Source organism: Callospermophilus lateralis, chromosome 13 (genome assembly GCF_048772815.1).
Source record: "Callospermophilus lateralis isolate mCalLat2 chromosome 13, mCalLat2.hap1, whole genome shotgun sequence".
NCBI classification, from domain to species: Eukaryota; Metazoa; Chordata; class Mammalia; order Rodentia; family Sciuridae; genus Callospermophilus; species Callospermophilus lateralis.
In genome coordinates this window covers 103,734,568-103,758,518 of record NC_135317.1, presented here as the reverse complement: position 1 = coordinate 103,758,518, position 23,951 = coordinate 103,734,568, and the positions used below count along the sequence as shown (strand labels likewise).

The 23,951-nt window shown below is 32.8% G+C and overlaps 1 protein-coding gene across 5 annotated transcripts in view; it reads left to right on the top strand.

Moving 5' to 3' along the window:
- Suco (SUN domain containing ossification factor) overlaps positions 1 to 23,951 on the top strand; it is a 68,776-nt gene that overhangs the window by 32,546 nt on the left and 12,279 nt on the right. For 3 of the 5 annotated variants that reach the window (XR_013088410.1, XM_076831402.1, XM_076831401.1), the window contains exons 10-20: positions 1,203 to 1,310; positions 3,208 to 3,313; positions 5,364 to 5,384; positions 5,582 to 5,637; positions 6,460 to 6,551; positions 7,202 to 7,267; positions 14,000 to 14,068; positions 14,826 to 14,916; positions 17,733 to 18,896; positions 20,170 to 20,257; positions 23,212 to 23,316. Coding sequence is in view for 4 of the 5 variants with exons in the window: in XM_076831402.1 (XP_076687517.1) it covers positions 1,203 to 1,310; positions 3,208 to 3,313; positions 5,364 to 5,384; positions 5,582 to 5,637; positions 6,460 to 6,551; positions 7,202 to 7,267; positions 14,000 to 14,068; positions 14,826 to 14,916; positions 17,733 to 18,896; positions 20,170 to 20,257; positions 23,212 to 23,316 (1,966 nt within the window). In the remaining variant the exon portion in view is untranslated. The remainder of the gene's footprint in view (positions 1 to 1,202; positions 1,311 to 3,207; positions 3,314 to 5,363; positions 5,385 to 5,581; positions 5,638 to 6,459; positions 6,552 to 7,201; positions 7,268 to 13,999; positions 14,069 to 14,825; positions 14,917 to 17,732; positions 18,897 to 20,169; positions 20,258 to 23,211; positions 23,317 to 23,951) is intronic. The other 2 variants (XM_076831404.1, XM_076831403.1) reach the window with 1 other exon arrangement.

The window sequence follows — 23,951 nt, the reverse complement described above, 5'->3', positions numbered from 1 at the left end:
CTCATAGATTTATTTTTCCAAAGTAAATAATAAAACCTTTAGTTCTTCCCTTCATCATGTGATTGGTGCTGTAGAAAATGTTCAGGTTTTGGAACCAAAATATATAGTTTGTTAAAGCAAATTAGAATACTAAGTGTCACAAGCATTTCTCTTCCCCAAGCACCATGCTACATACAGTTGTATTCTATGCACGTAGAGTCATACTTGTACTTTTTTCCTAAGTGGCAATACTTATGGCATCTTTCCATGTCAAACAATCAATCTCTAGCATCATTCTTTTTTATAATTTCTCCCTCTCAAACCATCTTTCCCTATAACAGTTATAGGCCAGGCTTCTGTTAGTGTAATTTATAGCTGGTCTTATTGGATACTGGCTATTTCTTTGTCTGGGTGGACCATCATTTATGTTAATTTATGTTATCAATGAAGCCATCCTGTGATATTGTGGTGCTGTGGGAAAGTCAGGTTTGGGAGTCAGATAGATTAACTGACACCCCCACCCCCACCACCATTGCTTTTATACACTGCATTTTGATGAAGCAAAATGTAAATATAAGGGCAGACATCCTTCTTAACCTATTAGGTTTCATCTTCCCAGATCTGGAACACATAAAAATTCAAGTTGAGCAACAAATATGCCACCTATGATAACTTAGGTAAATAATTAGAGCACTTGGAAATATATGTATTGTACTACATATGTATACAAGAAAATATATAAGAGTATGTAAGCTCTAGGTTATGATTTCCAACCTATTTTAAAGTACCTGTGTCAATTTCATTGACATATTCACAGAATTGAAAATTAATGCATTAAGATTTTAAGAGGGTATTGCTTTGATACTTTTAAGACAATATATGTCAAATTATCCTCTAAACTAGTCAGTTTATACAATCACTCACAATTCTTAGTGAAGTCATTCTTTCTCTGGCAATGTGCTTTGTCATTAAAAAAATATCTTTTCTTAAAAAATATGATGGGACAGAGTCAATATTTTATTTTTATAGTTTTTTTTTTTCCTCACTACTGATATTCTTTGTGAAAGAGGCATTCCCTTACAGATAACTTGAATTATAAATCCTCCTCCTCCGTTAAGGTATAGTAATTTTTAATGGATATCTAGTTTATACAAAATGTTATGCCATGTTTAATATGAACTAATATTTTAACCATTTAAATAATTGTCTTGTTCTTTTTGAAGGTTTGTTATTGAACTTTGTGAGCCAATTCAAGTAAAACAGCTTGATATCGCAAATTATGAATTATTTTCTTCTACTCCTAAAGACTTTTTGGTTTCTATCAGCGACAGGTAAGTTCTAGAGCTGGTTTCTATAGGGTCTGTGTTGGATCTTTGGAGTAAGAATTTTAAAATGGGTCACTTTTGACTTCAGTCATTTTGGTTTTAATGTCAGTTTGTAATAATAGTTGTAGACTTTTCTTAATCACTTTCCTTTTATTAGCTCATATATAGTTACATCACAGCCAAATTATTCCCTTATAAAGTTAGGAAACAGAATTAGGGGAGTTTTGAATAGCTTGCCCAGGCCACATGACTTGTTAATTGGAAAACCAAGATGAAAACCTAGGATTATGTGACTTTTTAAAGTCTTTACTTTTAATCATTATGCTCCATTGCTTTCAAACATTTCTTTAAAAGTTTTTAGAAAGTATGTTTCATTTCATATCATGAGGTATATTTTTTGTGAAGAATATTTTTAAACCTTTTATATGTGGGGTTGGGGGTGAATACTGGGGATCGAACCCAGGTCCTTGTACGTTCTAGGCCAATGCCTCATTGTGTTTCCCAGGCTGGCCTTGGACTTTTTGGTCCTCTTGCCTCAACTTCCCAGGTAGCTGAGATTACAGGTATGTTACATTGTACCCAGCTGAAACCTTTTTTATACTTGTATGATTGAAAGAAGGAGCATAATATAAAGAATTTGGAAAAGAATGGCATTCCCTCATAAGCAGAGATAACCATTGTTAGCATTTTTTACATTCTTTTCAGTCTTTCCTATGCATTTATTTATTCTACTAGAAAATATATTTACTTATTACTTCTTATATCCTGAGAATACCTTTTCTTTTAAACATACCATTTTTAATGAACACTAGTATTTCCCCCTCAGTGGAGGTAGTATTCCATAAATACATTTGAGTGCCCATGATATGTCAGGTAAGATGCTATCATTTATTCTTCTGTCATTGATCATTAAAGATTTTTCATGGCATTTCTTCTCTTACCTTACAGTCAGCATTGCGTGTGTACAGTTTTTGAAATCAGTCCTCAAAACTTTTTGAGAATTCCATGTGTTTTTCTGTTCTTAACCTTGCTCACATCACTTCCTTTTCTCTAAGCTGCAGTTTTATTATATGTCAGATGGATATATCTAGCTCTTACAAAGTATGTTCTTTCTAAAGGTGAGAAAAGAGAAATCATTATTTTGAGGGGGGGTAGAGCACTTGCTTCACACCATGAGCTTCCATCCTCAGCACCACATAAAAAATAAATAAAGGTATTATGTCCATCTACACAATAAAAAATAAAAATAAATAAAAAATAAAAATAAAAATAAATGCTTTTATACTTTTTATGTTAGATTTCCTTTAAAAGGTTAAGCTATGTGGAGCTGGGTCTGTAGCTCAGTGGCAGAGCACTTGCAGAGCATGTGTGAGGCACTGGGTTCGATTCTCAGCACCACACAAAAATAAGCAAATAAAATAAAGACATTCTATCTACAACTACAAAAAAATTTTTTTTAAAAAAGGTTCAGCTATGTATGATATTAAAAGATTTTTTTTTTCCTTCCTGATTTGCTTTCTGTCATCAGTGTTTCATCACACAATTGTCAATATGTAAAGAGAATGCTTGTGCGGGAATGCTGTTCTTTTCCCAATTCTTTATATTATGCTACTTCTTTTAATCACCAGTATAAAAAATGTTTCAGCTGGGTGCAATGTAACATGCCTGTAATCCCAGTTACTTGGGAAGTTGAGGCAACCTCCTCCTTCCAAGACAAACTCTTGGCTCCTTTCTGTTTTAAAACCTCAACAGCCCTTCTGAACCCTAAGAAGCAGTGATTGTCCTGCTTTTGTCTTTTCCTTGTCTTCCTTTCTATTTGTTAGTAGGATTATTTATTTATTTATTATTAAACTCTATTAAGTTTGTATATATCACCTAGGACATTTATTTTTGTGTTTTCTAGATATCCCACAAATAAATGGATTAAGCTGGGTACTTTCCATGGTAGAGATGAGCGGAATGTCCAGAGTTTCCCTTTAGATGAACAGATGTATGCAAAATATGTGAAGGTAATATTTATGTATATAAGGCCGTGTTCCATAATGAAAATATTAGTCATATTTTATTCACTTTACCCATTTAGAAATCAGAAAACTCTTAAGAGGACATTTACTGCAGCATACCCTTTAATAAAATAGTTTTTACTTGGATGTTTTGTTTTATGAGACAAATGCTGCTATTTTCCTTTTGTATTACTGGAAACCCAGATCAACTTTTTATTTGTGATTCTGAAAAAAAATTCTAAATTGTAGCTCTTAATTTCTTTTGACTTTATATAAAAATGTCATCTTCAGAGTATTCTATTTAGAAGCTCATATCGATTACTGTCACTAAAGTCTTTTTTTTGGTACTATAGATTGAGCTCAGGGACCCTTAACCACTGAGCCACCTTTCCAGCCCTAATATGTATTTTATTTAGAGACAGGGTCTCACTGAGTTGCTTAGCACCTCCCTTTTGCTGAGGTTGGTTTTGAACTCTCAGTCCTACTGCCTCAGCCTCCGGAATTATATGCATGTGCCACCATGCCTGGCAATTATTGCTGTCACTAAAGTCTTTAAAGCAAATCTTAAATCTTTTTGAAATATGATTCTTGTTTCAATTTTAATAACCAATTATTTGACACTATTTTGGCTTTTGCATTTTTTGTGTATTCATGTGAAACAGTCTGTGTGCAGATACCAGTTTCAAATAAAGATAACTTGATATTCAGTGTTCCCTCTGCTTCCTTCACCAAATGATCAAGTAGAATTATCACTCTTAAACTGGATTTGGATGAAATAGGGGATATTTCTACTCCTTTCCTTCCTGCCCCGCTTTCCTTTAAAAATGGCACACCTAAAATACCATTGTGTTAATAATATGATCTTTAAATGGCAGAAGTTCTAATTGCTGTCCTTTCTTCTTTAAATTTGAGAACTTATAGTTAATTTTGTCTTCCGGGATTTTACTGTCTCTTTTTAAAGCATGTATTAAGTTGAATTCTATAAAATGGGTAAACTTGTAGTATTCCTAGTTTTAGTATAAAAGTTGCTAAATTCTGTTTTGAAAATAATTGGCATTTCTAGTTAATAATCAAGAGTTCAGGAAAATGAACACCTTCAGTTCCTTTTAAAATGAGTACTGAAATGATTATTTAAAGATCTTCTTATATAACATGCTTTCTATGCTGTGAAAAATCATTTGCCAGGTGATAGAATTATATTTAATTTTGGAAGTAGAAATGTTATCAAATTGTCTGAGGATCATTCTGTATAATATCTACTTATTAATAATAGAAGAATTTATTGGCAGCATTAAAAGTTGTACAATAAATCCCTGCCTTATCCTTTGTATGGTAAGAGACTATAGAGCATTTTGATGATTCATTTTATTAAAAAAATGTTGATAGAAAGGTTCAGGCAATCAGAATTGACTCTGATTTTCATTATGTAGTTATATATGTTTATCTAATTTTCCCCTTATCCTAAAAGAGTTAAATCCAAATTTACAAATTATTTTTAATAACTTATATTTTAAAAGTGAATTGATACATATCTTCTGCTTCTGTAAGTTATACTTGAAATAACAGACTATCTAATGCTTTTGCCCTGAAACATATTGCATACACTATCAGACAAGTGTAAATAATATTTTATAATATACAAAAAAATCTGTGTATTGATATGCATATTTATCCGTAGCTATATACAGGATACATAGCTATAATATTTAAAGTGATATAAGATGATATTTGAAGTAATATAAGACTTTTTAGAGTATTAATTGATTTCAGAATGCTTTTAACAAAATAGCAGCAATGGATTTAGGTTATTCAACTTATTAAGCTAAAATTAATTTTATTGCTACATAGATTATACTTTCTAGTTGTAATGGTAAAATTTTAAATCATTGCTTTGATTTCTGCAAAGAATTAAGAGTACTACAATGTTATCCATCACGATACATTGCTTTCTGTACTTTAATTATACAGTATGATTTACAAATACTTGCAATTGCTTATAGCATGTTATCTAGACTTTGGAACTGATTTCTTTTTCTTTTCCTTTCTCTTGCTTCAGATGTTCATCAAGTACATAAAGGTTAGCAACCTTCTCTTTTGCGATATTGAATAACAGGGCATGACATGTTAATGCATTATTAAAAAATACTTTGAAAGTATTGATTTTGGGGAAATGAGGACTTTATTTTTAGAAATTTTATAATGAAAAAACTGAGTATATTGTTACTCTTACAAGCACTTTGCTGGCTTCCCATTTCATGTGCTTTTATTTTTTAGGTTGAATTGGTATCACATTTTGGGTCAGAGCACTTTTGTCCATTAAGCCTTATAAGGTAAGGCAGAACAAAATACATTTACTTAGTGGTTTTTTTTTTGTTTTTTGTTTTTGTTTTGTTGTTGTTTAGTAATACATAAAAATCTTAATATATTTAAAAGTGAAGAAATAATTTTCTCTCACGTGAAAGTTATCATAGAAATAGATGCAGTTAACCTTTATCTTGAATGTGTTTTGGAAAAATGTAAAAAATATTCTGTTAAAGAATAAACTTTATTTACAGGTTTGATTTAACTTACTTGAAATTTTACCACAATGAAAAGCTTTGTCATTGTGTTTCTAAGTACCTAAAATATATCAGATTTATATTTTTTAAAAAATATTTATTTGTAGATGAACATACAGTATCTTTTTTTTTTTTTTTTAATGTGGTGCTGAGGATCGAACCCAGTGCCTTGTACATGCTAGGCAAGCACTTGACCACTGAGCTACAGCCCCATCCCTTCAGATTTACCTTCTTTTTTTTTCTTTTTAGAAGAGAGAATTTTTTTTTTTTTAAAAGAGAGAGGGGGAGAGAGAGAATTTTTTAATATTTACTTTTTAGTTTTCGGCGGACCCAACATCTTTGTTTGTATGTGGCGCTGAGGATTGAACCCGGGCCGCACACATGCTAGGCCAGCATGCTACCGCCTGAGCCACATCCCCAGCCCTCAGGTTTACATTTTAATGAAAGTAGTTGATAACTGAAATGCAAGAAATAGCCAATATTTTGAAGTCCAGAAGTAAAACATTACTAGAGTTGCTATTTATCATAGATTTTGAAGAGATGAGTCTTAATAACTCTTGTTTTAATGAAAATTTTTAACGAAATTGTTATTAGAGTATTTGGCACTAGCATGGTGGAAGAATATGAAGAAATTGCTGATTCCCAGTATCAGTCAGAACGTCAAGAACTATTTGATGAGGACTATGGTAGGTGATTTTTAAATAGGTAACTATTAGGATTATCTTTTTACTTTTATAATCTAATAGTAATAGGTGATGTTACTTAAATCAATGACTGGTGTCACTAGTTTCTTTTATTGTTTTTATCCCTAGTAATTTTTTCATAAACTTATCTTCTAATATGATTGCCTTATAAATCATGTTGTTTTCCAAGTTTCAGTCAGTTGTTACTGGAATTCCCTTGCAGCATATCAGTGCTATAAATTATGATTATATCATTATGCCAGGCCCAAAAGATGCTAAACACACCAGGTGATTGAAACAGTTCAGATGAGCGTTAATTTCTTTGATTTGCCCTGAGCCTAGAAGGAAGACACATAGCTTGAATAATCTAAATCTTGTCTTCTATCATTTTCTCATAAAAGAAATTAAGGTATTGGCTAAGGGTTAGTAAAGTATATTGAAAACGCAAATGAAGTCTTATAAAGCTACTGTTTTCCATGGCTGACATTGTTAAATGGCTTCTGAATCTCATCTTTGTTTTGTAAATATGTTTTAGATATATAATCAGCATATCACGGGATGTTTTAAATGTCTGTTTATTTTAACAGGATATGAGTTTTTAAACATATTGTAACTAGTTCTTAGCATAATTACTTTCGTTTTCTCCTTAACAGATTACCCATTGGATTATAATACTGTGGAAGATAAATCTTCAAAAAATCTTCTTGGTTCTGCTACAAGTGAGTATTTTTGGGTATTCATTCTATTAAAGTGTTTTTTTGTTTTTTTTTTCATTCTGACATAGATTTTTCTGGTATACTTTAGGGTTATTCTATTCTGAATTTTGAACTTTTGAGTTGAAATCAAAGGTACTAGCTTTTGAAAAGTAGTTTTAAGGAAAATGAAATAGGAATGGGTGAAAAAATGGGAGATTTTAAAATGCAAGCAAAATAAAGGTGTTTCTTCTACTCAAGCACTCATTTTGGGGAAGATTTTTTCAGTGGAGAAAGGGCTATGAATTTACTGGGGGAAAGAATTATTAAAGTGGAGTAGCAAATCAGTGAGGTTCTAGTGAATGAGGAGGACTTGTTATGGGTATGGTTAGTTTCCTATTTATTTACAAAATATAAAGTCTATTCCTATTCATATTAATAATGAGCTATGGTATAATGATAATTTTATACACACACACACACACACACACACACACACCAACCAAGTGCAGTAATTATTCTTTGTAAATCAAAGAAATGACTAAAATACCTAGTGGTTTAGACTGTTTTCATTCCAAAGTGGTATGTGGACCTAGTGATAGGCCACCTAAGGAGATTACTGGAAAGGCCTTTGTCCAGCTGGCAAATAATAATATTGTATTATTGTTAGGATGTGGGTAGGTATATTCTAATATTAGTTTTGATTATTCTTGAAGGATATAAAACTAACTGGAAGGAGTTTTCTATTGGATATTAATAACCAAATTTAATAAAAGTAAGTTTTAGTAAGATACAGGACTAGCTCCTTTTTACTCATTAGTGAACTGAATGGCTTGAATACTCATCTTGGTGTCAATACTGACTTTAAAGCTTTTTTGGATATTCCGTCACCAGTGCATATATGTGGGTAGACATTTTACACAGCTGTGTGTATCTAGTTAGAGTCCCTTTTCTTTCTTTTCATCTTCTTTCGTTTTCTTCCCATCTCTTCTTCTCTTCTCCATAGAGGGTTGTGGACTTCATTAGAATTTGTTTAGGCATGGAGATAGCAGTGTTAAAAATACTTACAGGAGGTGAAGGCTTTCATGTAATATTTAACTTTATTTCAAATCTATCAGTATATTTTCACTTTATTTTTAGTATTCTGACTTTTTAGATCTTAGTAATTACTTAAATTTAAGTGTCTTGTTTATTGCTATATAGTGTTTTTAGGAGTGAAAAACTATATTATCTGTCTGGACATTCATTTTTTTTTGCATTCTTAAATTTGTCATATTTGTCATAATAGTCATTTTTCTGTCACTTGAGTAAATTACTGATGCTAAAGTAGTCACCTAAGTAATTATCATTTTTTAAATGAGTTAGAAAATAGCTCCAATCTAAAAGATCTTTAGCTTCTGGTGGTTACCAGACAGGTGAGAGTACCTTAGAATTACTTAACCTCCCTAAGGTAGATGTGGGTCACATTCCAAAAATATGTTGATATTCTGGGTTTTAAATTTTCTTTTTTTCCTATGAGAGATTGAATCCTGTATGTTATTAACGCCTAACTGTATGTCAGTAGAAGACATTGCCCTATTTGTAATTATTTCTCTGACCAATGTATTATTTTAATTATTAAACAGAATCTTACTGAGATTCTACTTTTTAGATCTTTCTCTTTACTAGTGTGTTTCTTGATAACCCTTTTTTTTTAATGGATCTCTGAAAAGTCAGTTCATTTATCTCCCAGTGTGCTATGGTTGAGAGCTTTTGTGTAGTGAGACAGATGGGTGGAAGGTGGTTAGCTGAGCATAAGCATGAAAAATGGGATTTAAAATGATCTCTATCTCTTAAAGGTTCAGAGCAAGAGAGGCAGCAGGAATTTGAGAATTAAGACTATGTTTTCATGAAACTGTCACACCTAATCCAGCACTGCTGCCTTCTACACTTGTGTCTTTGTAGTATTCTCTGAAGAACTTGAGACTGTTCTGAGCGACTTAACTACATACAGCCTCCTAGGTGATGTCACTTGGGAAGTAAATAATGAGCATGGACTTATGCTAGTGGGCTTGTCTCTGGCACTAAGATGTCCAAGTTCAATATTGCTGTGTTAGCTTTAAATGGGACTGTTTTGAAACTAATTTATTTCTTCTTGTTTTTAACATGTACTTGATTTCCATACAAGATAGAATTCTATGATTTTAATCTTAATAGAAACTCCTTTTTTCTTTTCTTTTTTTTAAATTTTTTTTAAGTTATACATGACAGTAGAACATAATTTGACATATTACCTAACTTCCCATTCTTGTGGTTGTACAAAATGTGGAGTTACACTGGTTGTGTATTCATATATGAACATAGGAAAGTTATGTCCAATTCATTCTATTGTCCATCCTATTCCCACCCCCTTCCTTTCATTTCCTTGTCTAATCCAGTTAACTTCTATTTCCTCCCCCCATTGTATTAGCATCTGCCTATCAGAACATTCCACCTTTGGTTTTTTTCCAGATTGGCTTATTTCACTTAGCATAATAGTCTCCAGTTCTATCTATTTACTGGCAAATGCCATAATTTCATTCTTCTTGATGGCTGAGTAATATTCAATTGTGTAATATACCACATTTAGAAACTCCTTTTTCCTTCTGTTGTAAGTTTAGGAGCTTAAGTATCCCTGCATGGTGCTAGAAGTATTTCAGATTTAGATTTTGGAATATTTACATATGTATAATGAGATGTCTTGGAGATGGGATCCAAATTTAAACCCAAAATACATTTGTTTCGTGAAGGTAATTGTATAGAGTATCTGTAGGGTGCCCATGTTTTGACTGAGACCCAGCACTTGAGGTCATGTGAAGTTTTCTGTTTGTGGTATCCTGTCAGCACTCAAAAATTTTGGATTATTTTGGATTTTGGGTTTCAGATTTTTGAATTAGGGATGCTTAATCTGTAGTTAGAACTTTTGATTCTGATGAGACATGGTTATAAAAAAGCATACATACTGCATATTTAGATAGTGTGGATATCATGTGTTTTATTTAACTGCTAAAAATGGAGTAACTACTGTCTTAGAGCAAGCATTCTTGGCTTGTATATATGCAATTCTGTCACCTTCTCTGTCTGATTCTTTTGTTTGCATTCTTGAACTAAAATATTTAAATCTTTTATGTCAATAAGAATTCTACATATTACTCTGCTTTCTTTGTGCTTTGTCATGTGGTTTGCCAGATGGCTTCTACTTTGATGAAAGTCTGCCTTTTCTATAGATATGTGGTCTGCATTTTGTTAAAATTCCCAATTCTACTAAAAATAGAAATTTCCAGGTATAAGATTAAAATGTAGTTTTTGCTTCAAGTCAAGGAATTTTTAAGTATTTTTTATGAATGCATATATATGGGTTCCCCCCGCCCCCAGGAATTCACATATATTCTAGAACTACATATAGAGAATTCTAGAAGAAAAAGAAGAAATGGAACTAGGCTTTAGGGAAGATGAGTACAAATAATAACTACACATAGGGCTGGGGCTGGGGCTCAGTGGTAGAGCACTCACCTAGCACATGCAAGGTTCTGGGTTCCATCCTTAGCACCACATAAAAAAAGGTATTGTGTCCAATTACAACTAAAAAATAAATATAAACAAATAAATATAAAAAAAACCCAAATAACTATACATATTAGATTTTTTTGTTGTTGTTGTTGGTTTGACTTGTGCTGTAGCAAATAAACTCTTCAGCATCTTGGACAGGAATTTGTTTTCTCTATCAAAAAGAGTCTGTATGCTGGAGACTGAGTAATAGTTTCCAGGAGTATTTTATTCCTGTAGGAAAGAGATGGGATGAATAAGTTGGGATGAGTAAATCAGTGGAGTTGACCGTTCCAAGAGAAATTAGGGGTAGTTATCCAATTTAACAGTCTACTACTGTAATCTACTCTAAAGACTTTGATGACAAGCTGTTGTGCATTTGGCTCCAAGTTGATAATGATCAGAATAGAATATTCACAATGCTGCTTCTTTCAAAAAAGACAAACCAACAAAAAGACTGTTAGGCAGTATTCTGTGAACACAGGTAAATTATTTCTTTAGGTTAAGTGGACTGAGAAAGTAGAAATTTGCCAAATTTTTGTTTTGTTTCTGATACCCTGAAATGATGGTGATAAATAATATTCTAAAGGGTGGATAGTGTAAATATTTTTATTACAGAACGAGTATTAAAATTTATATTAAAAATAATACTCCAAAGCTAATTTCTTTATACAGATTAAAACCTGTGTTCTTTTATTGAATTTTTAAATAATACGAGCCCCAAAATTTGAAATCTTAGGGACGCACAAGAGAGTGAGCACAGACTGATTTCAAAATTTGGTGTTATGAAACATTCAGCTTTGACAGAACTTCACGCCTCAGTATGAGTAGGGGATCATATCTAGTAGTACAGTATTGATTGGCATTAAAAGTGGGTTTATACCAAAAGCAGAAGTTCTGATAGGCTAGATGCTAACATACAATGCGGGGGTGGGGTGGAGAAGAGAAGTTCATTGGATCAGACAAAGGGAATGAAGGGAAGGGAGGGAATGGGAAAGACCATAAAACGAATCAGAATGCTTATCCACAACATTGGGAAGTTATACTCCATGTATGTGTAATATGTCAAAATACACTCTACTGTCATGTAAATCTAAAAAGAAAAATAAAAAATATGGGGAAAAAGTGGGTTTACAAGGGAGTAAGCTCCCACTCTTTACTATCTTGCTCTGTGAGGAGATATGGAGTTTTCATTCCTATCATTATCTTACGCTAAGGCATCTCCTCAGCCCAAGTAAGGACTAGGGCTGCTTTTCTGTTTACCAGTTTGCCAGCTTGAAGGGCAAAGACATAAAAATGCTGTTAAGGGCTGGGGTTGTAGCTCATACAGGTGGAGCGCCTGCCTAGCATGTGTGAGGCACTGGTTCAATTCTCAGCACCACATACTATAAATAAACAAAGTAAAGGTCCATCAACAACTAAAAAAAATATTTTAAAAAAATGCCATTTAAGCATTTAAAAATGGCAAATGTCAAGCTTTTGTGTTATACTAATAATTGGAAACAAGTATCACTACTTTGTTGACTGTAGAATTCCAGTTATGTTAAGATCAAAACTAATAAATAGTAATCATCTTTTATTAAAGTCTTTAAGATCTCTTCTCCTTTTCTCTTTTAGCATAAATGTATTTACAGAATCGTCAGATCATGTGACAGTGAGGAGATTGCTCCCAGCCTTTTTTTATATTTATATATAATTTTTTTCTTTTTTTTTAGTTGTAGATGGACACAGTACATTTATTTATTTATTTCTATGTGGTGCTGAGGATTGAACCCAGTGCCTCACACATGCCAGTTGAGCACTATATCACTGAGCCACACCCAGCCTGCTCCCAGCCTTCTTAATGTGCTAGATTTCTTCCTTTATATCCTTTCCTACTTTTCACATCTTTGGGGTTTTTGTTATTGCGGATATACTGGGGATTGAACCCAGGTGTGCTCTACTACTGAGCCACATCCCCAACCCTCTTTATTTTCTATTTTGAGACGAAGTCTTCTCAGTAGCTAGGATTACAGGAGAGTGACATCTCTGGTTTTCTTTGAAAGTGTTGAAAACCTTATGAATCTCATCTAGGAAAGAAGATGGAAATAACTACGAGGCTTGATAAATAGCCCCTGCCAAATCTTAGTATTTTAATAGGAGAGAAGTACCTGATACTGAAGAATTAACTTCTAAAAGAACTTCAAGGATTGGGGTAGAAGTTAATTTTCCTTGAAGTTAGATCACATTACTACAAGGAAGCCTCCTGTTTACAGTATCAGCTTGTTATGGAGTTCTGCCATTTTGTGGTCTTCATGTTTAAATATATTTAAATATAATAAAATGGAAGTTTGTTCCACATATAGAATATTTATTGAAAATGTAATCGCATTGGGCTAATATAGCAGTAACTTTATGTTACAGAGTTTTCTAAATGTCATTATCTTAATATCCCCCTGGAAAAAAACGGAATTACCAACTATGCAAATTGATTCACCTGCTATACTCAGTTTTATGACTTTGATTTTAATTAATTTGCCCCATCCTAATTACAAAAAAACCTGGTGTGCTTTAAAATTATACATGAAACATTGTTATTTTGGCCAATGAATTTTAAAATCATGAAAGAAATTTGAATTTTATAAAGTGTCAATTTGGAATTTAACCATATTACAAATAGCTACTGTATGCATAGTTAAAAATACTAAAACTTTTTCCACTTTGCTTTGGATAATTATCTCCCCATTTCATTTTTACCTATGTAGCCACCCATTCAGGAAAAGCTTTAGTTTCTTTTTTTTGTTTGCTTTTGTTTAAAAGTATAGAACCCACTTAAAGAAAACAAATTTTGAATTTTGAAATATGAATTTGATCACATTTCCTCCCTGTCTCAATATAGACTGTATATTGGATCATACTTGAATTTTGTAATGTGCCAAAGAAGTGTTTTAAGTGTTTTATAAAAAGTTTGAGGTAGCTTTATAACAATTTAAGTTTAAAATTCTTCCTGAATATCAAAATTCAAATTTATGTATATGCTTTTGGCTGAAATTTATTTGGGTCCTACATTGGACTTAAGCAGTAAATAAAAAGGTAACTAGTTAAGAAAGAAAGAAAGCAAAAGACCATTATAATAGTTCTTTAATTATCTGATATTAATTTATATGGGAATACATAGGTGTATTGGTATTTTTTTCTGATTGAATTTTGTTTTAGATGCCATTCTAAATATGGTGAATATTGCTGCTAATATTCTGGGAGCAAAAACTGAAGACATGACAGAAGGTACCTAATCATTTTATGGGTCTTTAAAATAGTTGGCACTTTATGGTTCCTTCTAGTTAGGAAAATCCAGGGATAAGCCAAGAAATCTCGAATAAAATCAAGAAATATAGAAATGACCCTAAGGAACTTAAAAATCTTGTATATTGTTTATTTGAATGTCGTAAATTCTTTTTTTTACAAAAGGATCTCATCTGTACAGAATTCATCAATTGGTGGGGTTTTTTTGTTTGTATTTTTTTAATGTCTGAGCTGTGGTTTTATCCCATCTCTTCACTGAGATTTTGATGCCCTGTTAGCAGTTCAGGTTTGCTTTTCTTGTATATAACATATATAGAAAGACATTTTTTTTCCTTATGGAATAGTAAGTAAGAATATTATTAGCAAGAAGAAGCAATCATGCTTTCATGTTTTTTAAAAAATTGTTAGCTCCAAATACTAAAAATAGCCCATTTCCTTTCATTGCCTTTAATAATTCTTGTAGATGTCAGAAGGCATATTAATCAAGATCATGTAAAATTTATAATAATCAGAGTTGCTTTAATTACCAGAAGTTAAATCATATGCTTTGCTTATAGTTGTGATCTTGTATGATCATTTCTTTCTAAAAGAGATTTTTAAAAAGTCTGCAGTAGCAAGCGTATTTGACTTCTTTTCCTTCTCCCCCCAAAAACTAAAGTTCTTTATTTGTTAAAGTAAAATATTTTCTTGGTACAGCTTTTAAAAATTGAACTCAACATGGGCATCTTTCTTAAAATAGGAAATAAAAGTATATCTGAGAATGCCACTGCCACAGCTGCACCTAAAATGCCTGACTCAGCTCCTGTTTCAGCTCCTGTTCCATCACCTGAGTAAGTTCTCTTGCAACATTAATAGAGTTCTGTTAAAATGGAGAGCTAAGTGAACTGGTACAGCAGCTTGTGATTTGTGTGTGAAGTGGGTCATAGAACAGATGTTCTGCAGCCACTTAGAACTTCGCATGTTACATTTCTTCTTGTCTTAGTGTATGTGTGTACTAGGAATACACTTCATTCCAGACCATATGCTTTTTACTTGGATATATTATTCACAACTTGAGTCTTTATTGAGAAAATAGTACTTCGTTATTGTGAATAATTGTGCAAATGTAAACTTGAGGATAAATTTTGAAGGCCCGTTTTTATTAAAAGCAATGATTATGTATATGTGGTATCCTTAGAAAGTTATAAATTACCCAGAGCAATGGTTCTTGAATTATGTATTTGTTGCACAAATTCAGTTATATAGGTCTTTCCCCAAGTTGTGGTGGAGCACTTTGGTCAGGGATGTATATAGAGGTAACAAAATATACTCAATTTTAATTTTTTTATCAGATATGATAACATTTTTGATAATTATACTTATCTGTAATAGGTAGTGACATTATATTGATTTGGATAATTTGGTGTGGTTATTGTAGATTTAATTTATGTATATTTCTTTATACTCCCTATAAAACTTTGAAAGTTCTTTACTCTTTGGATCTCTACTTAAGAAAAGATTTGAACTTGAAATAGTTCAAGGTAGTAGGTAATGAGAACTGCACGGGGTGTGCTTTGAACTCCTAAGTACTACACTGATTCAGAAATAAGATTTTTGCGCTTTAAAAAGCATAGTGAGAAATTTACTTTCTCCTATGTCAATCCTGTAAACAATTGAAGAGGCTTATTGGGTGATTAGAAAGAAAACATAGCATATGTGTTATTGATTCCTAAAAAAACCTAAGGAATCTACCAGGGAGGGAGACTTTCTTGGTATTTCTAATTATGTTGAGCTATGATTGCAATTCTTTTTATTACTTAAAAAAATTTTTTTTTTTTTAGTTGTCAATGGACCTTTATTTTATTTAATTATATGTGGTGATGAGAATCAAACCCAGTGCCTCATACATGCTAGGCAAGCGCTCCACCACTGAGCCACAACCCCATCCCTGAGATTGCTATTCTTGATTTTGTAACTAGCCTTCTTTAATTAATAAACACATGCATGTCTTATTTTTCAAAACTAAATCTAAGTTTATACACACACATATAGAATGTTTTTTGAAAATGTAATCACATTGGGCTAATGTAGCAGTTTCACTTTATTTTACAGAGTTTTCTAATAGATATCTTTGCCTAATTTTTTAAAAAATATTTCCTCATTTTCTATAACTTAAATTGTTTTTAATGATTATATAGCAATTCTTTGATGAAAATGTAAGAATCCATGATAGGATGTTATTATTGAGTTGTTAGGAAAAACTGACTCACATAATTTCTGAGTTGTTTTTTTTTTAAGTATAGCTCTAAATAAGAGTATATAGTAGTATATAGCAACATATTTTTACCAGATTCACTTCAGTTTTCTTCTTCAGAAATTCCTCCTTCTGTCACAATTTATTTTGTAGATAATAGGCAGTGTCCCACATGAATATGTAAAAAATGTTATTAGTAACTCTGTGCATGTGTGTTTGACCGTAAACATCTTTCTATTTAGAGAAGCCTGGCATATGATGTTTTCACTTTTTCCATTTTCATTTACTGTTTCACTGTCAACAAAATGAACATCCACTTTTTAGGTATTTTAGTACCTTTGCTATTATGATATAAGTCTTTATTTGAAGTTTGGTAATAATTTTTTAAAGTAGGAAAATTTGTGTGTGAAAGTAACTGGGTATTTTTGGCAGTTTTTTTTTTTTTTTTTTTTTTTAATGTGGTGTTCAGGTTACTTTATTTTTTTTTAGAATGTGCCATTTGTGCTGTAAGACTACCTCCAGAAAATACTTGTTTTTATCTTGGAAGGAACCATAGGCATTATAATTTATAACCCTGTTCTCACCAAAATTATCTTTCTGCTCTCCACACCACAGACATATTCCAGAGCTCCATGAAGAGCATAAGTTAGTGGTACTGTATTAGTGTATGATAAGCCAGGATTTTTATTAAGCGATTATTTGCCTTTTGGCTTTTAATAATAAAAAATTGGCCCAGATGGTATTATTATCATTTTGCCCAGAAGTATTTATTCTCCCTAAAGCAGATAATTTTGTATATGAGTTGAAATTCCTTATCTATAGAACATTTATTTGTCTGTGAGAAATTTGTCTTTTGAAGATAAGCCCAAAGTGCATTTGTAAATATTAAGAATTCTGGGTTATAGTTTTAGCTCTTCAGTAGCTTAATTTCTCATCTGTAAAGGGTAGTAAAGCTTATAAAGATTTGGTCAGCTTTTATGGAAAGAAAGGTACACTGTACATTCAGGGAATGGAAGGTGATCATAGACAATTCTTAAACAGATTAAAAAATCCAGTGTAATATGATGGTTTGAGTCACCTGGCTGATCAAGTAGCCTTTCTGCTACCATTTCTAAGATATATGTGTGTGTATGTGTGTGTATGTGTGTGTGTATATGGTGCTGGGGATTGAACCTAGGGCCTTATGCATGCGAGGCAGGCACTCTACCAACTGAGCTATATCCCCAACCCCCGAGCAATATTTTTTATAATGAAATTATTTGATGGAGAAAATGTAATCCAAATGTTTTAATTTCTTCTATACTTCCAGACCTCCCTTTACATTATGTCTGTTACATCTATATTCCTTAAACATATTTTAGCTTTAGATTTCTAATTAAAGTGATTTGTAATTCTTCTATATATATATTTTAGGTATGTAACCACTGAAGTACATGTATATGACACAGAGTCTTCAACACCTGAAACTCCAAAAGAGAGTCCCATTGTACAACTAGTTCAAGAGGAAGAAGAGGAGTCAGGTCCATCCACAGTGACCCTTCTGGGCAGTGGCGAACAAGAAGATGAATCATCACCCTGGTTTGAGTCAGAGACACAAATATTTTGCAGTGAACTGACCACAATTTGTTGTATTTCTAGTTTTTCGGAATATGTATATAAATGGTGTTCAGTTGGAATTGCGCTTTATCGGCAGCGCAGCAGAACTGCAGTGAGCAGAGAAAAAGATTATTTTATGTCAGCTCCACCATCCTTCCTGCTTCCAGAAGAATCAGTAGATGTTTCAGTATTGCAGCCTCCAAGTGGAGAATTGGACATTAAGAGTATGGAAAGGGAAGCTGAATCTGCTGTTCTTGATGACTTAAGTAGTATGCAACAAGGTGATTTGATGAATCACACTGTGGGTGTGATTGAACTTGAACCAAGCCATCCTCAAACTCTTTCTCAGTCTCTTCTCTTAGATATTACTCCAGAAATCAATTCATTATCTAAAATGGAAATGTCTGAATCTGTTAAACATGAGGCAGGGCACACACCATCACAAGTGATTCCCCAAGAGAGTTCTATTGAGGTTGATGATGAATCAGAAAAGAAGTCTGAGAGCTTTAGTAACATAGAAAAGCCATCTCTTAGCTTTGAAACAAATAAAGTTAATGAGGTAATGGATAATATTATAAAAGAAGATATGGTCTCCTTGCCAATTATTACAAAGCTATCTGAAACAGTAGTTCCACCTATAAACACAGCCATTGTGCCTGAGAGTGAAGATGGGGAAACCAAAATGAACACAGCGGACACACCAAAGCAAACTTTGACTCCTGTTGTAGATTCTTCTTCAATGCCTGAAGGAAAAGAGGAAGAACAGTCTCCAGAAGATGCCCTTTTGAAAGGGTTACAGAGGACAGCTACAGATTTCTATGCTGAATTACAAAACTCTACAGATCTAGGATATGCTAATGGAAATCTTGTACATGGATCAAACCAAAAGGAGTCCGTATTTATGAGACTTAATAATCGTATTAAAGCCTTAGAAGTTAACATGTCTCTTAGTGGTCGCTATCTGGAGGAGCTTAGCCAAAGGTAAGTTTATTGTGAATTAACCCATTTCACGTGGTAAATTTAGTAGCAGAGTTTGATCTGTGGGTGCTGATCAGTGGCTTAATTTATTTTATTAAGTTTTAGAAGTACTACTCAGTGACACACACCTTTATTATTAGGCTTGTAACAAGTTTGTGTCGCCTATGTTCAATTTTTCCAATATATATATATATGTACTCTTTTCTTTTTTCTTTCTTTTCCTCTTTTATGAGTCTTACTGTGTTGCTATGCTAATCTGAAACTCCTCAGCTAAAGTGGTTCTTTAGCCTTAACCTCCTGAGTAGCTTGAACTACAGTCACACATCACTATACCTAAGTTCACTTTCTCCTTTCTTCTCCCACTGCTTAACTTCAGCCTCTTTTACTGTTTGACTTCCAGAGAGTACATGGGAAAAAATATATAGACCTTAAACCTCTTAGTGGGACGTGACCAGATATCATTTAAGATGATACATACATAACACAAAAATGGACTGAACTGGATGATTAGGCAACATTTGCAATCTGTACTCTTTTATACAGGTCATAGAATCCCAGTTCTAATTGTAACAATTTATGCCCTTGTACTACTAAGTGTCAGAGGCAGTGCCAATATACTTACACAGTGATTAAGACTTGGGCACAGTTCTCCTTGTTTTCTCTTTCCCTCCCTCCCTCCCTCCTCCCCCCCCCCTCAATATTTCTTAGTTGTTGATGGACCTTTACTTGTATGTGGTGCTGAGAATCAAACCCAGCTGAACTATAACCCAGTCCTGTTTTCTGTTTTTAATTCCTTCATTGTTCAATGTTCTCAGGGCTTCTCCTCTAACATCATGCAATCACCTAGGCACCGGGGGTCCAGAGTTCTTAAAATACCACATTTTCTTGCTCCTATTACATTGAAATGCTACTGTTGATATGTCAGTAAAGTGGTCCTTGTATCCTAAAGGGGGATTCTCCCTAATTTATACATATAATTGATAGACAAATTGTGTGTTGTGTGTGTGCCTACCCACTTAGTTACTTCATGCCTGCTGCACCCCAAGGAAACCACAGAAATCATTAAATGTTAGATAGCAATGAGATGCATATAGACTTGATGTTTAGGGAGCCAGTCAGTACCTCAAAAACCTCTTTGTAAGTTTTCCTGTATTGCATAAGATTGAATAAGAGTTGTTTTACGAAAAATGGATTTATGTCATATATCAAAATTAGAAGCACCCTTCCAGTAATAAATGAAGAAGAAATTAAACTTAAACCAGTTCTTACTCTGTAGGTACCGAAAACAGATGGAAGAAATGCAGAAGGCTTTCAATAAAACAATAGTAAAACTTCAGAATACTTCAAGAATAGCAGAGGAACAGGTTGGTTTTTTTCCTTCATCCTGTACAAATACCCATTGAATTATATAGCCTATAACAGGTGAAAAGCATAAGTAGTGTTGGTTCATTTTTCCCCTTTTAAGCCTGGATGTGATGTAGCATTTGGGGAGGTATCTAGCCATTAGAATCATTATCTCCTATGAAGAAAATGTTTTTAAGCATAACATATTATATTTTGTGTGTCTGGTGAGCTTTTCTGCAACTGTGTTAAACCCTAAAATCTTTCATGGTTTTCTTTTCTTTCTTTTTTTTTCTTTTAAATATTTTTTAGTTGTTGATGGACCTTTATTTATTTATTTATTTATTTATTTTAATTTGTATGTGTACTGAGAATTGAATCCAGTGCCTCACGCATGCTATGCAAGCGCATTACCACTGAGCCACAACCCCAGTCCCCTTTCATGGTTTTCTATGTAGATAATCTTACTGACTACAGATAAGAATAGGTTAATTTCTTGTTTTAATTTTTACACCATTTTATTTTTTTCTTTCTTGGCTAGAGCTATGTAGTAATAGAGTAGGACTGATGATAGTGGTCACTCTCCTATACTGTTGATTTTAAGGGGATACATTGTTGTTGTACCTTCAAGTATGATGTGTGTGTGTGTGTTATCACAATAAAGAAGTGTTGTACTTGGAAAACTTACTTCCAAGGATATTTGGTTTTTTTAAGGGGTGGTGAGGCAAGGAGAATGCAAGCTGCTGTTCAGTCAGTTGCCTCTTGCCCTCTGTTCACAGCACATTGTAATTGTGATTCTTCCCTTATTGTTTTTTTTGAAATTTGAGAGTTTTTTACATCTTAATACAAGTTATTTGTCAGAGATATGCTTTCAAGTATCTTCTCCCAAGTTTATTACTAATTTTCTCATTTTCCACAGCATGGTTTGAGGAGCAGAAGTTTTGATTTGTTGAAGCCTAATTTATCAGTTTTCATGTTGTTCTGTGAAATCTTTGCCCAAGGCAGAGGCACGATAGTTTTCTTTCCATTTAGAAGTTTGATAACTTTTAGTTTTACATTGTGTTTATGATTCATTTTAGTTAAATTTTATGTAGGTATAGATCAAAGTTCTTTTGGGAAAAGGGATGGAATGGAATATCCATTTGTTCTAGCAGCATTTGCTGAAAAGTCTATCCTTTCTATACTGAATATTCTCTGCACTTTTGATAAAAATCAATTCACCATATATATTTGGGTCACTTTCTGGTTTTTATTCCTATTCTATTGATATGTTATCTGTCTTTAAGCTTATACCACCAAGTTTTTTTCTCTTAGATTGTTTTGACTTTTAAATTTTTTATATTACTATATGGATTTTTAGAATCAGCTTGTCAGTTTCTTAAAAAATCAAAACAAACTCTTTGTATCTTGCCTGAAAATGTGTTGAATTTATAGATTAACTTAGAGAATTGACTTTTTTTTTTTTTTTAAGACATACTGGAAATTTAACCCACTAAGCTGCATTCCCAGCCCTTTTATTTTTTGAGACATCCCCACTAAGTTTCTGAGGGCCTTACTAAGTTGCTGAGGCTTGCCTAGAACTTGTAATCTTCCTTTTCTCAACTTTCCTCTGCATCCAGCTGGTGAATTGACAAACATTAAGTTTTCTGACCCATGAACATAGTATGTCCCTAGGTATTCATTAATTTTAATACAGTGATTTCTCCTCTGCCATTTTCTTTTTGCTTAATTTGTAACAGCTATATCTTGCATCTCGCAAACTTACATAAGTGCTTTTCAGTGATTTTACTGTTTAAAACCATTGGAAGTAAATCTTGCTTTGAACGATTAACTATCTTATTAAATTTAAGAGTTTGGCCTTTACATGTTTATAACTGTCTTGAACTTATCAGTGTCATATGTGAGTCAGAATTCAAAATAAATGATTTAATGAATCACCTTAGCATTAAAAAAAAAAAAAAATAGGATAGAAGTTACCACAGTGGATCACAGCAAAGAATGTGAAACCTGTTATGTATACATTCCTCTCCCCCACATATACAGCTAAGACTTAAAATCAATTTGAAAAACTTAGTCTAGAATAATGTTTGATTATGTAGATGCATTAGGCATAAATTAGAGTTTTAGATTTCCTTGATTTCTTCCTGCCTTCTTTTCCTCCTCCCCATATTCTTAATAGCTTCAAATTTTCTATATAGTCTACCTAGCAAAGATTCATAACTATGTGATACATAATTTCCTAAAATATTGTTGCAAACGTTATTTTATTAATAACATATTGGTTAATGATGAAAGTTTCTGAAATTCAGATCTATCTAAAAAATGGAAAGATAGGTAATTTTGATGAATTTTTTTTCTTTTTCTTTCTTTCTTTTTTTTTTTTTTTTTTAGAGAGAGAGGAGAGAGAATTTAAATATTTTATTTTTCAGTTTTTGGCGTACACAACATCGTTGTTTGTATGTGCTGAGGATCAAACCCGGGCTGCACGCATGCCAGGCAAGCGCGATACCGCTTGAGCCACATCCCCAGCCCCTGATGAGTTTTTTTCATTGGTGTGATATAAGGAAATTTTAAAATTTCTTTGAGTTTACTTTGTATCCAGAAACATTCTTCAAAGATACTTCAGCATATCATTCTGCTACCATTTTTCTTTAAAAATACATTTGACATTGATAGTTTGTATTACATGCTGCTTTATACATATGGAGCCCACATGTGTTGAAAAGTGATTTGTTAATGTCACACAGTAGTTGACATTACAGCAGTGAGTTGACAGAAAGTGTTTTTGAGGGAGATGGTTGAACACAGTCCCAGATTCTTGAAGTGTTCTTTGGTCAAAGTTTATAATATCTATTAAGACCTTATTAGTATGTTTTTTTAGAAGAACTTGGCATTTTTTCCAGATTATAAGTTTTATTTGAATTTATAATTACTTAATTACAAACTAGGAAAAATAATACTTAATATTTTATTATAGGATCAGCGGCAAACTGAAGCCATCCAGTTGCTACAGGCACAGCTGACCAACATGACACAACTTGTTTCAAACTTATCAACAACAGTAGCAGAATTAAAACGGGAGGTAATTATTATTGCTGCTCTTGTAAGACAGGTACACCATGTGGGTATTATAAATACAGGCTTATAAACATGAACATGAGAACTAAAAACTTTAACCAAGCAAAACTGTCATGCAGAACTTTTTCATACATCAAAATAGAGCATTCAAAGTTTTGGGAATACATCAATTATCAAAATTTTTGTAAAATATGGCTTTTGTTATTTAGATACTATCAGTAATAGGACTATTCTGGCAGGCCTTTTATAAAAATGAGAGTAACAGATTGACAAAGTGATCTTGTCATATCTTTGGTTCTCTGTTGTGTTGGGACTGATGCTTTGTGTGCAACGTTGTTGAAACACTTCTCAAACACTTTTCAACATGGTCAAAACGCATACTTCAATTCAAAAAGATTTATAAAGTTGTTCAATAAAGCAGAAACTTGGTTGATTTAACAACTATTTATTGAATGATCAATGTATGTAAACAGCATTAGCTGCACAGTGCTATGTTGGTGCAGTACTTCCTGGCCTCACAGGGTTTACTTTCTGGTGAAGGAGTAGAATACAAATGGTAAATATGTAAACAGATGATAAATCTCTGTGACAGGGGCTGTGAAAAGAATGAAATGTAGGCGTGTAGGGTGGTGATAGTTG